Raw genomic sequence first — 19,184 nt, 5'->3', positions numbered from 1 at the left:
AATTCTCCTGGCTTCATTCTCTCTTGTGTATCTCTTTAGGCGGCTGGCCAAGGCTTGGAGTCTTTGTTTGGCAGTTTCAAGTGCTTCAGGCATGGGCATCTGGTCGTACTTCTTGGGTACTGGTCTTTTTTTTGTTGCACCTCTTTGGATCTCTGACAGTTGGCTCACTTCTCTCCTATATATATATATAATAGTTATAAAATTAGTTCGACAACATAGTAAGAACACACAATATTTTTTTCTGACATTCCCCTTTTTTAAAAACGAAGAGATACTTTTGTATTTATGTATTTTAAAAAAAATTATTTGATTATAATTTTTAATTTTTTTTCATCTGAAAAGAACATTATTGACTGACTAATATAACAAAATCAAACCTTTGGTTTGTGACTTTATTGTTTACGTGATCATTTCACATAGGATAGACTATTTACACATTTCCTCAGGTTGTTTTGTATGTATGTATATTCAAACTACAAATAACAACGGTTTAGTTTTAATGTGGGGAGAGGTAACACACACGTTTATTAAACCGAGTGAAACAGTCACAGCCACGAATAGCCGCCTGTGTCTCCGTGCAGTCTTTTTAAATTCATAGGTTAATAAGTTTTGCTGGAGCAGTTATAAAGTCTGTATTTTCCTGTATCTCACCTTAACCCTCCTCCACCTCAAACATTTAACAAGTTTGATGTGAGAAAAGAGCTGCTGATTGGATACAGACCGCTTGTCTTTAGTGAAACAACAGCCTGTTATTTAGAAGAAATCTAAATTCACATATTTTGTCAAAACAGCTAAGCACCATCCTTTACATTAGTTTGGGACAGTTTTTTCTGTCTCTGAAAACAATTTAGGTAAAAATAAGGTTTGTGAATAAAGCTGCCTCACAAAGTTGGGATGATATTTTATTTATTTATTAGGGGTGCTCAAAGACTCCTAGAAATAAATTAAATTGCCACTATCAAGCTCAGAGCAGGGCCGGTCCAAGGTTGAAAGGGACCTAAGCTAAATTTCATTTTGGCGCCCCCTTCCTGTTAATCCCATTTCTCACTTGGAACAACTGCACCGCTAATATGTTTGTTTTTTTTATTTAAAAAAATATTGTTTCTACGTCACAGATTGTAGATTTATCAAACCTGGTTTAACAGTTAATTCCTTAAATTGCCAGATTGTTTTCTTTGACGATCACATCAGTCATTTTACATGATCCTGTTTCCTGCTGGTCACAGCTGTCAGTAGTTTTCCTTGTTTCTACAATTAAATTGAACTTCCCATGCAGAAAGGCGAAAAATAGAAACTTTTGATAGTCTAATTAAATTGTTTCCTGAATGAGAAGCCTACACAGTAACAAGGTATTTTAGGCTACTTCAAAACAACAACAGTAATGAGCTACTGCACTAACTTAGATAATATTTTTTTCAAAAAGAATAAAAGTTATTTAAAATGTGGATTGTACATAAAACCCATAAATACTCGGGCTGTTATTCAGGAGATAAAATGAAACTTATGTAGAGGAATTCAGAGATAGGAAACAGTTTCTGCACTCAGACAAGAAAACCAGAATCATAAAAGCAGCTGAGACTACAAACTGTACTGTAGACCAGTCAGATGGGTTTTAGACACAGTTTACAGGGAGAAAATCTGATAACAAGAAAGACTGTCTCTAAATTTACTCTCCTTTTGAAAACCGTTCCCACAAGGGAGAAAACAATAATAATAGAAAAAGATGGTAAAATAATCTGGAATGTTACTATATTATAAAACATATAAGTTTCAAACACCTTTTTGCTTTTTTGAAACTTATTATAACTTTTCAGTCACATAAAATTTTAGTCACCACTTCCTCACAGTTAAAGAAAAGGAAAGAAAATACACAATCTACATAAAACCTGAAATAATGAACAACTAAATGTGGTGCTCAACGAGGACACAAAACCAACAAGCTGCATGGAAACTATAGAACTTTCACATCAGAACAAAAACCAGAAGGCAAACAGAATAATCTTAAAACAAACCTTTTACAGCTTTTGTTCTCAGTACCAGACCACAGATGTAAGGAGGTCTGAGCTGCTCTGGACAACACTCCACCAGCCAAACTTAATGCAGATTAAACACTGTAAACATGTTTCTGTGGGTAGTTAAGTGCTCTTGGGCGCCCCCTGCTGTTATTTTCATCTGGGACCAGCTGTGGCTCAGGATGTGCTGTAAATGACCCTCAGCTACTACCACATCAAATTTCATCTCAATTTCTGTAGAATTGACAGAGTTATAGCTGTTTTTGTGTTAGCCAAAGTTGAATAGCTTATTTTAAAATGTTGACCAGTATGCATTTTTAAGTTAACCAAGCATAACACTGGTTGCTTATCTTATATTATTGTTCATTTAGAAGAACTTGTACACTTAAAAATAATATGTAAAGATTATATTACTTAAAACAGTACAATATGGTGGTTGTAGCAGCTGCTGCTGCACCTTATTTTTCCTACTTGGTAATTGATAAAGTATTTATAGGTATGGTTGATTGCCTTTTGAAAATCTTTTTATTATTATTTTAAGCCACTGTATTTTGGTTTATTGAACTGGTACTAATCATTCAGTTTTGGTTTTGATTTAGACTACGTTTGCAAAAGACTAACAGCACCTTGAAATGAAACAGTCAAAATTAAATTAAAGTTCAAGCCGATCTTTACCTAAACATGTAGAATGAAATGAATGGTAGCACTTTATAATACCTACACCTTATTTACACATTTAATTATTTATGCACAGGATAAGTATTTAGTCAGTTCAAACATTCTCTAATCATTAATACATGTCTAACACATGATGTAAAAGTACATTTATATGAGCATTTACATACATATACACACAATATATAGAATACTTAATTCATGAGTTATTAAATATTAATAAAGAATGAGCATGTTGTTTTGGAAGTAATTAGCTTTTATGGGTAAAGCATTAATAAATGTGTTTATAGCCTATTACGTATGAATCATCCTTAATTATTGATGTTTTCACTGTTAATTAATCATTTATTAATGATTAAATATGGCTAAATAAGGTGTAGTCATTATAAAGTGCTACCAAAATATTTTTTATCAATAAGTAAAGAACTGACTCATTTTTAAACATTACTTTTAGGGCTTAGTTATAAATGGTATAATTATCATAACTATAAATATGTTATTTTTATTACTTTTTAAGGATCCATTGGAGTCATGACTGCTTTCAGTTTTCTTTTCAGCAGTAAAATGCTGTTTAACTTGGTTCAGGTCAGGTGATTCAGAATATTCTGTTACCTTCAGTGTGTTTAGCATCACTGAGCGTCTGCGCTTTGAAAGTGTCCAAAGAGCTTTGCTGTATTTGTCTGAGAGCGAATCCTGTAACACCTCAAACTTTATCCCGCTGCCCCTGACATTCTGATTTCATCTGTCCAAAGGTGTAATTCTGTTTTCTTTGTTCTGGAGGCACATGTATGCGTCTTTAATGAATTGTTGTTGTTGGCCTCTTTAGCATCCATTAAAATAACCACAAAAGTCATATTTTTATTTGACCTAAATATGATTTAATACACAGCTAATATAAATTATACCAACTGAGTCACTTCTAGTGCATTAATTGTCGTGTTTTGAAATGATCTGGAAGAACAAAAAACTTGTTTAAAATGGTCTGGTAATGACTGAGTTGTGGTATTTTTAATTTAATTTGTAGGAGCATTTGGAGGAAGAGCAACAAATGAGTCTTTGAAGTTATAGTTCTAATAGCTAATCTCACCTAAAATCATTGTTTTTTTTTTTACTGCTGCACATCCGATTCAGTAAAAGTTCTTTACAAAGCTCTAACCTACTCTTTTCTTTCACAGGAACGTATCTGCAGCCCTCATTCAGTCACAGTTTTAGGCTGCACCAAGTCCAAATCAGTTCACAATGAAAAAATGAGCTTCAGGCTGACACAGGAGGGAAAGTGCTCTCCTGTCTGCTCCCTGCAGAGCGATGCTCCAAGTCAGGCAGAGAGTGAGTACCATCACTGCAACCTGACAAAACTTTCCTCAGGCGTGTCAAATGTTTTCTGTGAATCCATAAAAGCTTTTATTGTTTCAGCTTTTTGTCCACACACAGCGTTTAACGAGCCCCTAAATGTCTGTTCACTCTTCTTCCTTCCAGGCAGGACAACAGATCCCATAAGCACCACACAGAAAGACTGTAAGGCTGATTTCACAGAGAGAGAGAGTAACTCCAGTCAGCACTCAGCCTGCTGGTCTACCGAACAGTTGCCGCCTCCGCAGCTCCACTGCACACAGGTCTGCCTTCGCTCCCCTCCTGAGCCCCCCATGCCCCTCGGTAACAGCTTATCACACACTCCTCTCCACGCCAACATCAACAACAACAACGGCAGCATGCTCTATAGCCACCAGAGGAGAGGAGCCCGTGCCAAGGTCACAGGAAAGAGATCCACACGGGGAACGTATGCATGTTCTGATTCACATTACTCATGCACTTTTATGTCACACCATCACATACCAGCAGAACAGCTGAGTCATACAGTCTGAAAATGTGAGGGTACACCTCAGACTATCAACATTAAGTTTAGATTTTGTTTTGGGTGTGCAAAGACTTTTATAAGAATGTGTTTTAGTAAATATGATGGTAAGATTTATTTATTAAACTTTTATTTAACCAGGGAAATCCCACTGAGATCCCTTTTTCAAGGGAGGCCTGGGCCTGAAGGCAGCCTAACAGGCATGTTTTTAGATGATTGATTTAATCCACCAAAGCCTGTGATAAACATTCAAAAACCTCAACAAAGTTTCCAAACAACCAAAAATTTCAATATCAGTTAAAGTTCTGTAGAACTTCTTTTACAGATCGTAGACGGATTGAAAAAAAAAACAAATTACAATTTTAAACAATAATTAAAGGTCTAGCATTCTTTGTCTGTCTTTAATTCCAGGGTTCTGGACAAAGATCATCTAAAGATAATAAATGAGGGAGATGTAGCTGTTTCAGTCAAACCTTGAAAATAACGTTGTGTGATCTCATGCAATATCACAAGATGTCATGCTCAGAGTATGTTGTGAATGACTATAAGCTACTACCACAACAAATTCTAGCACAATATCTATCAAACTGACTGAGTATTGGTGATACCTATTGTTTTTTGCCTGAGGTTAAACAGAACTTGAGGCAAAATGTCAGTGTCATTTTCTACCTGAGAACAAGCTGAAAAATGCTACCCAAGAGCAAGAGCATAAATCCCATCCCATTATTGGGGGGACAGTAAACAAGAACATTTCTTAAGAACAATTTTGGGAGGTCAGCAAAGTTACAGTGAAATGTAATGCAAAATGTACAGAGGGAGGCTTATCCGAACTGCATGCATATACAATACAGAATAATCAGTAAGAATATTGATTTAAGTGGCATGTATTTAGTACTCTTAAAAGTAATATTAATCAGTACAATAGTGTCAGTAATTTTCTTATGAATTAAGGCATTTAATAAAAATAGTTCAAACAAAATAACATTCTGGAAGCTGTTTATAAAGAGATTTAACTAATTAACCTGCAAGTAGGTGGGTTTCATAACTTAAACTAATACTCAGAGAACCAAGGTTTTTCTAGAAAAATATTCACATTTTATTTTGTTATTTTAAAAGGCTGTACGTTTAAGTTGTTAGATAAAGGCAGCTTCTTTCTTTTCTCTGCTCTGTCTCTCCTCTCCTTCGGCTCTTCAGGCACTTGCAACGCCCCCCCCCCACGTTTCAAACTCTTAGGGAGCTAAATATGATCGAGATATTTGCCAGCTTGCTTTGACTAAAATGCTGGAATCTGATAAACTGCTGTGTTACACCACATAAATCAAAATTAGCTATTAAGATAGCCGCAGTATACCAAGTAAATAAAAAATGGCTTCATAGCTGGTTTATCGTGACTTAACAGAAACGAAGCTGAAGTTGGCTTCTGTTCTAGCTTCCGATTTGGGAAATGGCTCCACTTATTGTTTCACTACCTTCAGCACCTTTAATGAACCTCTATTGGCCAGTGAAATGGCCCTTTGATGAAGTTTCACAAATCAGAGGAAGGTTTCACAAATCCCAATCTTGGTTTTAATTATTCAGTTATGTGTTTAGAATAATCCAGTCCAGGTTTGAAGTGTCTAGGTATTGTAGTTTTTTTTTTTTATCTAGAAAAAATTAAAGGTGCTGAAGGTAGTGAAAAATTACGTGGAATCGCCCTTTAGCCATTTCCCGAATCAGAAGCTAGAATCGGAAGCCAACTTTTTATATTTACATTGTTTAAATACACAGTTTCCTTCATTGATTTATTGGGGGGGACAAATCTACACTTCCCCAATTTTTCAACTTGATATAAAACATTAACCAAACTGTGTTTTATTAACTTTCTTTCTGAAGTTAGGTAAAATATTTAACTGCTGCTGTGAGTTTGCTTATCAGAAAACGATTGTTGACCTAATACTTCTGAGGTGCAGTGAATTCTGATTCAACGTTCACACTTTCTTCCTGTTTATACAACTCCTGGCAAAAAAATATGAACTCACCATTCTTGGAGGACGTTCTTTTAATTTTTAAATTTTGTATCAAAATTAAACACTTTGCCATGCACTCCAGTGCTTCCTAATGGCCAGGCCTAATTACAAACATGCCATAAAACTATTGTTATTTAAAAGACAACCTTCTGGGATGAGGGAACAATAAAAAAAGAAATATAATTGTTGTAGTTAGTTTCTGTTGCTTTTTTAGATCAAGTACCATATTTTCCGAACTATAAGGCGCACTTAAAAGCCTTCAATTTTCTCAAAGAACGACAGTGTTCCTTATAATCCGGAGCACCTTATGTATGTAAGAAGTCATAATGTTTTAGTACAACTTTGGTAAACTACAAAGCAGCACCTCTTGCAGCATTAAGGCTCAGTTATAGTCACGCAGGGCTCTGGGCATGGCGTGGACCTGAGCGAGCGGTGGAGGCGTTTATACTTGACGCTTACATCGGTGCAGTATCCTCCCATCAGTTTTAAACCATTTGATTATCTTTGTGATCTCTCATAGAGGGCTCATATAAATGCTGATACAGGCGAACCAGCTCAGCTAGAGCAAAGAAATCGTCCATTTTGAACGGAGCGCAGCGCCTGAAGGTACAAAAAGTGTGAGGTGCACGACTATGTGCCTTGTAGTCCGGTGCGATTTATATATGACAAAAGTTCCAAAATGGACCATTCATTGACACTGCGTCTTATAGTGCTGAAGATACGGTAAATAAAAAAATATAGCATTCGCATTTGTTTGTTTTTCCTGTTGTACCAAACTGTATCGAACCATCATCTTCATACTGAGGTACAAAACGAAGAATATATTTAATTGTAAAATGTGATAAAGGAATTAAATATGGAAACAGTCAAATTTCTGGAACAAATATGGAATCATGAGAAAAACACTGCACCATTAGTACTTTGTTGCATCACTTTTATAACAGCTTGAAATCTCTGAGACATGGACCTAACTAATGACAAACAGTATTTTTCATCAATCTAATTCCCACTCTCTCTCCGGCAGCTTAGCAAGTTGGATTCTTGTCATCAAACATTTTCTTTATTTCAACTGGATTGAGATCCCGACTATCTGCAGGCCATTCTATTGACATTATATGTCTTTCTTGAAGGAAAGTTGTCATGTCCTTTGCCCTATGGCAAGATGCATTATCATCTTGAAAAATGGAGTCATCATCACCAAACCTCCTTCCAGCTGATGGAATCAGGAAGTTCAGTGTAGACTTTGGCATTTATTGAAGATGTCTCCCTGTGTCTTTACCTGTCATGTAGGCCCAGATCATCAATGACTGTGGAAATTTGCACATTTCATGAATTTGTTTTGGTGTTAACGATGGCTCTCATTTGACTGTCTGTATGTAAATCCCATTTCTTTTAGGCACTTTCCTACAGTTCATTGATTCCAGTTTCCGCCCACTTGTTTCTCATTTGATTTGTTGTGTATTTTCTGTTTTCAGGACTTAGCTTTAAGATTTAATCTTGGCGCTTTGATGTCTTCCTTGGTTTACCAGTATGCTTCCCTTTTACAGCTTTCCTTAACCACAAGTGATTGTGACTGATTACAACAATTATATTTCTTTCTTTTTTATTGTTTATTAATGCCTGAAGGTTGGGATTTAAAAAAAATATAGTTTTGTGACACGTCTGTGATTAATTTTTTTATTTGAAGTTAAACAGTTGAAATAAAAATCCTCCAAGGGTGGTGATTCCATCAATTTGGCCACAGGTTATAGCTTCTTCCACACTTTTTTTTGCAATCAGACTACTTCTGTATACTTTGTGATTTTTTTTTTTAAAAAAAACATTCATATAACTATTCAAAGCACTCAGCTTGATCTGGAATAGTGTATCCATCAGTCTGTCTGAGAACAGTTTCTTGTACAAACTCCAAATTAACAACACTTTATAGTTAGTCACAGGAGGAACACTGTGAAAAGCTTGTCTAACACTGCAGCCCTGTAACCTAGTAATGTCAAACTGCACAGCTGGACACCTCATGTGTCAAGATGATGCTTATTGATTTCAAAGTCACGGGGTCACATGTGACCTCCTTTTTTTATTTTAAACCCTGCCTACACTTGACATCCTAGTAACATAAAGTGTCAAACCCCTTTGTTCCCTAGATTGTGCCCATCTCTCCACCCATAAAATGGGACACAGAAAGTTTTCCATGGTGTAACTCCGCAAATGTTTAGGATAGAAATTGTCATCAGACTATGGCTCCACATTGAATCCTATTTTATTAAGACCACTTCACCAAAGAAATCTTGAGTGGTACTTGTGAAGTAGTCTACTACGATTATAAAACTGTTTAGATAGGCCAGGTAAGTTCTTCTCATTGCAGCTGATAGCGGCTCTTTCATGTTCTTACATGTTTTTTATTTAAACTGTTTGTTGATTTACACCATGAATAATGTCATTATCAGTGAAAATTGACCCCCTCACACACACAGTGTCATGTATAGACACACACATTCAGAAATGTTGTGTGATGAAATTAATTCATTGCTTTGACAATTTACTAACATGCATATAATGTACCATTGGCTGTATTCTTGTTGGATACAGTTCTGCCGCTTTTATGTTTTGTCCAATAATTAATCATCCACTTCTGGAGAGTTTTTGACTAGTATTTCTTACAGTTTTATTGTGGAGAAATACTAGTCAAACATTTCCAGAACTTAAAGCTTTGATATTTACTGTCCTGTGTTAACAGACCTATAATAAAATGGAGTAAATTCTCAAATTTGAGTTTAGGAAAAAACACATTTTTAGCAGTTTGTTTTAAAATGACCAAACATCAGACAGTATACTGAGTAGGTGTTAGTGACTAACTTATCAACTAATGAATTGTTGCAGATCCACTCATGTGACTCATTAACACACACTTTTAAACACAGTGTGAGATCTGTAATTTAATCATGAAGATGTATTTAGGTGGTGTAAAACACACAGCCATCCCATCTGTGTGCTCTGAGGTTTTTTAGGGGGTACATTTGACTTGTTTGTTTTCCATGTGAGAAGCAATAAGGTCAAAATCCAGGCACCAAATGTAATGTTAATTTAATTTATTTATTCAGTGTTTAACATGTCCAAACAGTGTGACAGTTGTTTGTATTTTCTTGTTTATGTCACAGGGCAAAAGGAAAAAACTCTCAGAACAGAAAGGTTACTGACTTTTTCCCAATCAGACGAAGCTCAAGAAAAAGTAAAACAGAACTCAAGGTGAGAGAAAATTACTTTCCCTACAAACTTATTCTGACCAGATACATGGGGGGGAGTCAGGTTTAACTGCTGAGTTTTTGAATTTACTTCTGGAAATTGTGGGCTTTTGAATTTATTTGTGATTTAGGTTCCATGTTAGTAAAAGAAAAGCTGCTGATTGTATACTCAGCTCGGGTTGTTTGGAATTTTTAATAAGTATAATAGAGAAGACATGGGTCTTGTCTTTGTTACTAATGTCATGCTGTGTTTTTGTCACCAGTGTGAACAAAAGAAGCTGATAGACGACCTCATCACAAATGGCATAGAGGAGGGAATGGAGGTAACGTCTGCAGGACACACTGTATTAAAACATTACACTCTGTGATGTTGTCATGGTATTTTTCATAATATGACTCTGCTTCCCTTGTTATTCCATATAGAATTTGGGGGGTTGGTGGGTTTGATTAAAGTTGTGATTGGAAAATGTGAGTTAACAACACTTACCATATTTATTTAGGGTGCAGTTCTAAGTAAACTTTGTTCTAAGCTTCCAGAAAATGCAATATGTTGTGATTAGTCTTTTATGTTTGTATCAGTCAAGTTTATTCTCTTCAAAGATTAATACAGATTATCCATGCCAGTAAATGGTTTAAAAACAAATTCACCAAATTTGTTTATATTCTCAGTATGCACATAAAAACATACTTCATATAAACAAACAGCAGCCAGAAAAAGTCTTTGTCCCCTTTGAACTTTTCCATATTTTGTCTCATTACAACCACAAACTTTAAAGTATTTTACTGGGATTTTATATTATAAACCAACACAAAGTAGCACCTAATTGTGAGGTGGAAGAAAAATGAAGGAAAATATAAGTTTTTTTTACAAATGAAAATCTGAAAAGTGTGGCGTTCACTTATATTCATTTCCCTTGACTCGGTACTTTGTAGAACCACTGTTCACTGCAGTTTCAGATGCCAGTCTTTTGGAGTTTGTCTCTACCAGGTTTGCACATCTACAGATGGGAATTGTTGTGCATTGTTCTTTGTAAACCAGCTCAGTTCAGTCAGATTGGATGAAGAGTGTCTGTGAACAGCAGTTTTCAAGTCTTGCCACAGATTCTCAGTTGGATTTAGGTCTGGACTCTGACTAAACCATTCTAACACATGAATATGCTTTACTGTAAACCATTCCACTGTAGCTCTGGATGGATGTTTCAGTTCCATGTCCAGCTGGAAGCTGAACCTTCACCTTAGTTCAAGTCTTTTGTAGCCTCTATCAGGTTTTCTTACAAGATTGTCTTGTATTTAGCTACCATATTTTCCGCACTATAGGGCTTACTGAATTATAAGACGCAGTGTCAATGAATGGTCCATTTTTGAACTTTTGTCATTTATAAAGCGCACCGGACTATAAGGCGCATCGTTGTGCACCTCCCACTTTTTGTAATTTTGCACAGACCATGCGTGCGGCGCTCCCTTCAGAATGGAAGATTTCTCTGCTCTAGCGGAGCTGGTTCGCCTGTATCAGCATTTATATGAGCCCTCTATGAGAGATCACAAACATAATCAAATGGTTCAAAACTCATGGGAGGATACTGCACCGATGTAAGCGTCAAGTATAAACGCCTCTACCGCTCGCTCAGGTCCACGCCATGCCCAGAGCCCTGCGTGACTATAACTGAGCCTTAATGCTGCAAGAGGTGCTGCTTTGTAGTTTACCAAAGTTGTATTAAAACATAATGACTTCTTACATCTATAAGGCGCTCTGGATTATAAGGAGCACTCTCGTTTTTTGAGAAAATTGTAGGCTTTTAAGTGCGCCTTATAGTCTGGAAAATACGGTACATCTTTCCATCAACTCTGACTAGCTTTCCTGTCCTGCAGGAGAAAAGCCTCCCCACTGCCACCACCATGTTTCACAGTGGGGATGGTGAGTTCAGGGTGAGGTACAGTGTTTGGTTTAATCTGAGCAGAGCAGATTCTTTAATGTTTTTGCTGTTTTCCTACAAGGCTTGTGACAAACTGCAAACAGGACTTTTTATTGCTTTCTTCTTGGGTTGCTTCAGGTCCATAGACTGTTCACACTGGAGTCTGATGGAGGTTGCATTTAAATTATAATGAGAACAACCACAAGCAAAATTGGCTCTGAGCAAATATTGGAATTGAGCATTAAGACCTGTGATGTGAACGTAATCTAATAGTTGTCCTGTGGACAGATTGTCCCACCTGAGCTATGGATCTCTCAGCTCCTCCAGAGTTACCAGGAGCTTCTTGGCTGATTCTCAGAATAATCCTCTCCTTGCTCAGCCTGTCAGTTTAGGTGGATGGTCAACTCTTGGTAAGTTTGCAGTTGTGCAGTGCAGACCTCTGTGAGATGTTCACAGCCTTTGTCCCTGACTTGTCTGGTTTGATCTTTAATGTTCTGTAACAAACCTCTGACGCCTTCACAGTGCAGCTGGATTCACACTAAAATTAAATTATGCACAGATGGACTCTATTTACTGAATAAATGACGTCAGAAGTTAAAGTTCAAGGTATCAGAGTAAAGGGGGTGAATACAAATGCATGCCACACTTTTCAGATTTTTATTTGTAAAAAGATTTGAAAGCCACAGATCATTTTACTTCAACTTCACAATTATGTGCTACTTTGTGTTGGTCTATCCCAAATACTGCGAAGTTTGTGGCTGTAATAGGACAAAATATACAAAAGTGCAAGGGGGATAAATTCCTCTAAAAAGTTTGTTTTAAAAAAGTTTTCAATTTCTGTCAACACCTTGATGGAAACAGAAGTTTTAAGGAGCATTTTAATGCAAACGATAAAGATAAAAAAGCAGCACCTATGTTACCATTTGACGACAGTAGAGACCTTCTTGTTTTGTAGGTTCAGCATATAGAAGGAAAGGGGAGGGCCGTGTTTGCCACTAGGTGTTTCCAGAAAGGTGATTATGTGGTGGAATATCATGGAGACCTGCTGCAGATCACTGATGCAAAGAAGAGGGAGGCTGAGTATGCTGAGAATCCTGCCACAGGCTGCTACATGTACTACTTCCAGTACCTCTGCAAAACATTCTGGTAGGAAAAATAATTTATCCATTTTCTTTTGGAAAGAATCACAAGTTCTTCCATAAATCACTGAAATGTTTAAAGCCCTGTCCTACTATTTTGCTACTTTTGCTGGCATACCTAGAAACATCTCAGTAAAAGTTACTGAGGTATTCGCAATAACAACATTGTAGGCCAGTGGTCACTCTTTCAGCGATGAAGATGTGCACATCCTTGATAGAGAGGAACGTTGGTTTGAGAGAAGAGTAAAGTAAGCCATCTTTGTGAAGAGACCCTGTCCATCATTAAACAGGGGCGGAGGCCTCCTTGTCCAACTGTCCCCCTCCTACAATGCTGTTATTGCAAGTATTACCTCCTCTGTGAATAGCAAGCAGCCATCAGGGCCCTAACAATCGGTCATTAGGCTGATGGTCCTCTTTTNTTTTTTTTTTTTTTTAATAGCGGGAAGCGGTATGGATGAATGAAAAAAGAAAAAACAGTTACACAAAAGAGTTTCACTGTAAAGATGGTTTGTAGTTTGTTTTGTTGCAACCTGAAGTGTGAAATAAACTTCAGTGGAGTTTGAAAACAAAATATGAGTTTAGGTTTATGTCTGGTTGAACAACGTTGGTTGTTGATTTTTTTTTTGTGTGGGGGGGATTTTATTGTAATCCATAGGGGGGCCCAGAAGAAAATCTTTGGGAACCCCTGTGTTAGATGGATAGTATGGGCGGTACAGTGGTTAGAGCTTTCTGGGTGGAGGGTGCATGTTCTCCCTGTGCAGACGGGGGTTTACTCTGGTTTCCTCCCACAGATCAAAAACATGCATGTAAGGGTAACTGGGAACTATAAATTGTCCCTATGTGTGAATGGAAAGTGCTCGTTGTTAGATTTTTTCTTGTATAATCATTATTTAATTCTTTTTCAACCTAAATAATAGATTTGTTGCACAACTCATTTTTAAACCTAGTGTCAGCTAATTTAGTTTTTTTTTTGTCAGTTCACACAACTTATAAGAGACTTTTCACAGTAAGGTGGAGTTTTTAAGTCTATAAATATGTATAAAATTGTTTTTTGTGTAATAAACAATTAATTTCTCACCTGATGTAGACAGCTCTGTAATGTCCTCCATTTGAAGAGCTAACGGCTAGTCTGAGAGGGGCCAAGACAAAAAGGGCTTACTGCTGTATTAAGACAACCCCAGTCTCAAAGATTTCATAGCAGTTTTAAAAGCTTTTACATTCCAGGAACATTGAATTACACAATTACACAATTTTCCAGAAAAACTACAATATTCTGACTGGAAAAGCTTCAGGCTGCACTGGACCTGCGTTAATGAGCCACTGCTGTTTGAACCAGTAACCCTGGTGATATTTTGTCTAATAAGCTATATAAATAACTTGTCTACAATTCTATGTATATAACTGCATAATGTAAATAACAGTGTAATGTGAAATTGAAGACAATGTAAAGATTTACAAAACAGGATTCACATAAACTGCTATAAAACCTTTCAGACTGTAGTTGTTTTAATCAACTTTGATTCTGGCCCTGCTCACCAATCCATTCAGAAATAAACTCCTTTACTCCAAACTGAAGCCTATCAAAGAGCCATTTCACAAAACCCCACTTCAAAATGTCTTAATGGTTTTTTTTAAACTCACCACCTCCTGGAAGTGAAGAAATGCATGATCAGGACTGTGTCATACAGGAAGTAACAGGAAATAAACACTAATAACAGCAGATATATCCACATTTCTTCAGCTATTTATGACCATTAAACAGATTAAAGAGTATATCTCCAATTTTACATTGCACATAAATTCCCACTTCATGTAAGAAGTGAAACTTATTATAAACAACAGCAATAAACTATTAAAAGAAGATAGTTTTGGTTGTGCTACCGAAACTTGGCGCAAGTTGTGTAAACAACGGAAGAGCTATGGACAACGATGGCCCTGTGTTGTTGCTCTTTTTAAACTTATGGGGATTCTCCTGAGACTTCAGGAAAAGAGGCGCAGTGGAAGAAATGCTCTGGATGCCGCGGTTGTTGCGCGGAGTAGGACAGCTGTAATCTGCCGGAGATTTCAGGCTTTACAGACGGCTAAATTTATATTCCTACCTTTGCTCTTTATGCTTGCATCTGGCCACACCCACGACCAATGAGTGAACAGGAGCTAAGCTTGCGCCGCCCACGAAAGCAGGGCCGGCCCGGCTGGCTCTACTCCGAAGCAAGGACCAAAAAAGCAGGGACCGGCCTCGGAAAAATGCCGGTGGAAACGCACGCAAAGCAAACAGAGTAGAGTGGAGCCGGGACCTTTAGAGCCGGTGGAAAAGGGGCATATGTGAAGGTGCTGCTTTTAAGGCTGAGTTTATTTGCAGTTTCTGAGACTGAAGAAGTCTTTTGGATAAAGGATGATGTGTAACTTTTACTGAGACGTTTCTAGGTATGCCAGCAAAAGTGGCAAAATAGTAGGACAGGGCCTTAAATATTTCAGTGATTTATGGAAGGACTTGTGATTCTTTCCAAAATCATCTAAGAAGTAATCGTCCAGAGGGCCTAAATCAGCCTTGTTAGATTTCTCTTCCTGGATTACTGAGCATGCATCAGGACATTGCTGAAACCCGTTAATTTTATTTAGTAAAATATTATGTTTGTGTCTTTTTGTTTTAAATCTGTTGACAGTGTGGACGCCACAAAAGAGACTGGTCGAATGGGTCGGCTGATAAACCACAGTAAAACTGGGAACTGTCAAACCAAACTCCATGACATCAACGGTGTTCCTCACCTCATCCTCGTTGCCTCCAGAGACATCGACAAGGGCGAGGAGTTACTTTACGACTACGGAGATCGCAGCAAAGCCTCCATTGCTGCTCACCCTTGGCTCAAGTACTAATGGGGAGGGGGTCCCTACAAAAAAAAATTAAAGGGAAATGTTTTTTTAGCTAGTGTACAAAAATGCCTTAGAAACAGTTTGTGTGCCCTTTTTGTTGCAACACCGAGGAAGCTGAGGGGGGTTAGGTAACGAGGTAGGGCTGATCGGGTACCTGTTACATTTCCATTGAGGTCCAACTGTATTGGACTTGTGTACTTTTATTTATATGTCTCTGAAACATTCTGGTGGTTTGCAGCACATTTCTTTTGTACATTTTGTACTCCTGAAGACCAATGGCTCTACAGCATGCAGGTGGTCGTTAACGCTCTGCATTTTTATAAACTGCTCTTTTTTATTTTAAACAGTTACTTGGTGATACTTTAACGTAAAAAAGCCCCTGAGCTCCCTTTGGATCAACAGGAACTAGTGATGCAAATGAAAAGGCTTTTGTTTGTTTGTTTTAAAAGAAACATTCTCCTCAAGTGGATCACCAGAACAACTTGCCACTGTTAGTGGATGTGGGAAATTTCACCTCACTCATGATTTTGTTGGCATTTTAAGGTTTTAAACAACAATAAAAAAAAAAATCCCCCAAAATTTAATAAATGTTTTGACGCTTGGTGATATGTTGAAATGTGAAGCAAGCTTGAACATGCACATCTCCGAATAACTGGTATAAATATATTTTTTCTTTTCTTTTTTTTAAGAGTTTAATGTATTTGTTAATAATATAAAACATACATTTGAATTCAGATGTAGAAAATTTCTGCAAATAGTTGCAGAAGAATCTGCTGTATCTGCCTGAAGATCCCCAAAGATCTTTAGTTGATGCTCTCATCTTCATCTCCTCCTCTGGATACCCAATGGGTTTTTTTTTCTCGTATTTCCCTGTAGCAGGATTCTTTGACACAACAGGCACACAGAGAAAGGAAATCAACGTTTGAACTTATCCCACACAGCTGATCTGTTGTCAGATCCCAGAGCTGATTCGTTCAGGTCCCAGTTTGATTATAAAGGCGGGGAAAGACATTGGACATAAAGAGGAGTTTGCAGAGACTTTTTGTCAGGCTGTGATGATTGGACAGAGAAAAAGAAAGTAAAACTATAAGCCCTCCTCTAAGTTTTATTGGCACAAGCAAATATAAAACCAAACTACACAACGGACAGTGTCACCTCCTTAATAACAAATCATACGTGGAAACTTTGGATGGATCAGAAGTTCTCAGTCCTTGAGAGTTGAAGCTACTTAAACCAGAGTTTTAATTGTTCTTTGGTTTTATGGAGAAAAAATTGCAACATTTTTGAGATCGATCTTACGTAAAAATAAAAATGAGGCATGAAAGATTTCAACAAATCTACAGCATTTCAAATTCAGAATAAACCTAAAAAGATACAAATAAACCAAACAGCTGAATGACAATCAGGAACTGGACATTTGAAAGCATTACTGAGTGGAAAAAGTAAGGAAGGCAATAATATCAGCTGTATGTGTCCTTCTAAAAGAGGAATCCTGGAATGGAACAGTTTTTGTAAAACAGAGGTTGTTAATATAAAGAATAGGAAATAAATGTTAAAACAGATTTAATTGTTTCTGTTGAGCCACACAGAAAAGGGCCTCTCCAACTTTGGTGAAATGTTCAGATTTTTAACACCAGAGATGTTTCGATCTCAGCCAGATGTTTAAACAACCATGAAGGCTTTATTTTACTCCCAATTTTAAAGTGTTTTTTCTTTTTTTTTTTCTTTTTTTTTGTAGCAATTTTAATAATTATTTATTAATTTCTTTACACTTTACAACAAATTTTCAGATGCATTATGTGGATTTTCTTTGTGGGTCTGACAGTTAAATGTTTTCATGATTAAAAATAGGACTTTCTCTCTTTACATATGAATTTATAGAACCGTAAAATCATTAACATTTATTTTGTTTATACAAATCAGTGATCTATATAAGCTAACAGCTGTACTCATCTGGAAGTGTTAAAAGTCTAAATAGTAAGTTTTAAAGGATCAGACAAACATATATTTTTGATATCAATCAAAAGAACAAAACCATTTTTTAATGTCATAAAGTAGCTGCTCAGTTTGGATTTTGGGAAACAGTTCTGCATTTGTTGGGGACTATTTTAATTAACATTTGGTGCTCTAATTGGCCACATGGATTGAATTTAAAGAGATTACATTGTGTGTTTGTGGTAATAAAAAATGTCTAAAGGTTGGGCTCATTTGTGTTTCAGGCAACAGTGAGTTAGTATGTTTTGTTAATTTTAGCTTCTGTGTAACATTTCACTCCTTAACAAATTTCAGTCAAGGCATTCAGCGTTCCCACTGCATTTATTAGAAAATTCTATTTCTCTAGTTAGGATTAATTATAGGTTCAGCTTTTATTATAGGATTATTATTTTGGTCCAACACAGGGCTGCCTCTTTGTTTAATTTCATATTCTAAAAAAAAAAAAGTAATCTCTTGTTGAGAGTTGGACTCAAAAATCCATAAAAGCCCGATCACAGAGATGCTACAAGCTGTAAATGATAAACTTAGTGTTTGGAAACAAAAGAAAATAACCCAGCATGTTAAGAAAATGTTTTTGTTTACTTATAAAAAAAGGAGCAAAACTAATTTAAAGACGCCAAGTTTTGTCTTTCATGATCAACTGACAGTAAAACTTTGGACATAAAACTTACACCTTTACCCCATCAAATCATGCTCAAGCTCCATTAAAAGATTAACCTAATAAACCAGGCTTTCTTGGATTTAACAAGTTTCCTTAAAAACAGTTTCAGCCATTCATTGGTCATTGTACAAGTTTAAAAAAATCTAAATTATGTCAGTAAAATAATGTATTGAAAGTCCAGCTATAATGCTGCTTTACTCTAATGAATTTATTTTCTGTACACGTTTTTGCTTCTTTACATTTTTATTACTGTCAAAATATTTGAAATTAAGTACTTCTGAAAAAAGATATCCGAGTTACTTAAATTGTTGTAGTTTTGTTAGCTTCAGTAAGGATTCGGTTTACAGTGTATTTTAAGATTTAGTTGTTTAGCTTTTGCCTGTTCTGTTACTCCTGAGGTCTTGTGTTCAGAGGGTGCGTGTGCATTAAAAAGTGGCGTTTCCACGCAAAAGTTCAGATATATCAATAATGAAAATGTCCACAGTCTCATGCCAACTCCATAGCTTACGCAGGCGCATTTCTACAAGTTCTGGTCTGTTGGCGACACTTACAGGGTATGTGGAGAAACTGCCACTGATGTGAAAACTATTACTGGATGCCTGAGAGGTAAACTATGAAGCAAGATTTCCTGCTCTGCTGAGCTAAAAGTGACTGAGGATGTTTTAGTGTGGCTGCATCACCATGGTAACAGTTAATTGAACTGTCAGTAAGAAGCTCAGCCTGTGTAACAAACACCACAAAAACCTTCCTCTAATTTACAGAACGGAGCATCTCACACAGTTTAAAGCTTGGAACTCCACATTCTCCAGGTTTTTTAATGA

The 19,184-nt window shown here is 36.6% G+C and overlaps 1 protein-coding gene across 1 annotated transcript in view; it reads left to right on the top strand.

The window, feature by feature from the left end:
- kmt5aa (lysine methyltransferase 5Aa) overlaps positions 1–17,910 on the top strand; it is a 24,795-nt gene extending 6,885 nt beyond the window's left edge. Inside the window, exons 2-7 of the mRNA XM_017436757.3 lie at positions 3,863–4,013; positions 4,164–4,464; positions 9,701–9,788; positions 10,048–10,107; positions 12,653–12,843; positions 15,500–17,910. Of these exons, the coding sequence (XP_017292246.1) occupies positions 3,863–4,013; positions 4,164–4,464; positions 9,701–9,788; positions 10,048–10,107; positions 12,653–12,843; positions 15,500–15,710 (1,002 nt within the window). The 3' untranslated portion in view covers positions 15,711–17,910. The remainder of the gene's footprint in view (positions 1–3,862; positions 4,014–4,163; positions 4,465–9,700; positions 9,789–10,047; positions 10,108–12,652; positions 12,844–15,499) is intronic.
- The last annotated feature ends 1,274 nt before the right edge of the window (positions 17,911–19,184 follow it).

The sequence above is a fragment of the Kryptolebias marmoratus genome, linkage group LG14 (assembly GCF_001649575.2).
Source record: "Kryptolebias marmoratus isolate JLee-2015 linkage group LG14, ASM164957v2, whole genome shotgun sequence".
Classification (NCBI taxonomy): domain Eukaryota; kingdom Metazoa; phylum Chordata; class Actinopteri; order Cyprinodontiformes; family Rivulidae; genus Kryptolebias; species Kryptolebias marmoratus.
Note: the sequence above shows the minus strand (reverse complement) of the source record. Positions and strands in the feature narration are given on the sequence as shown.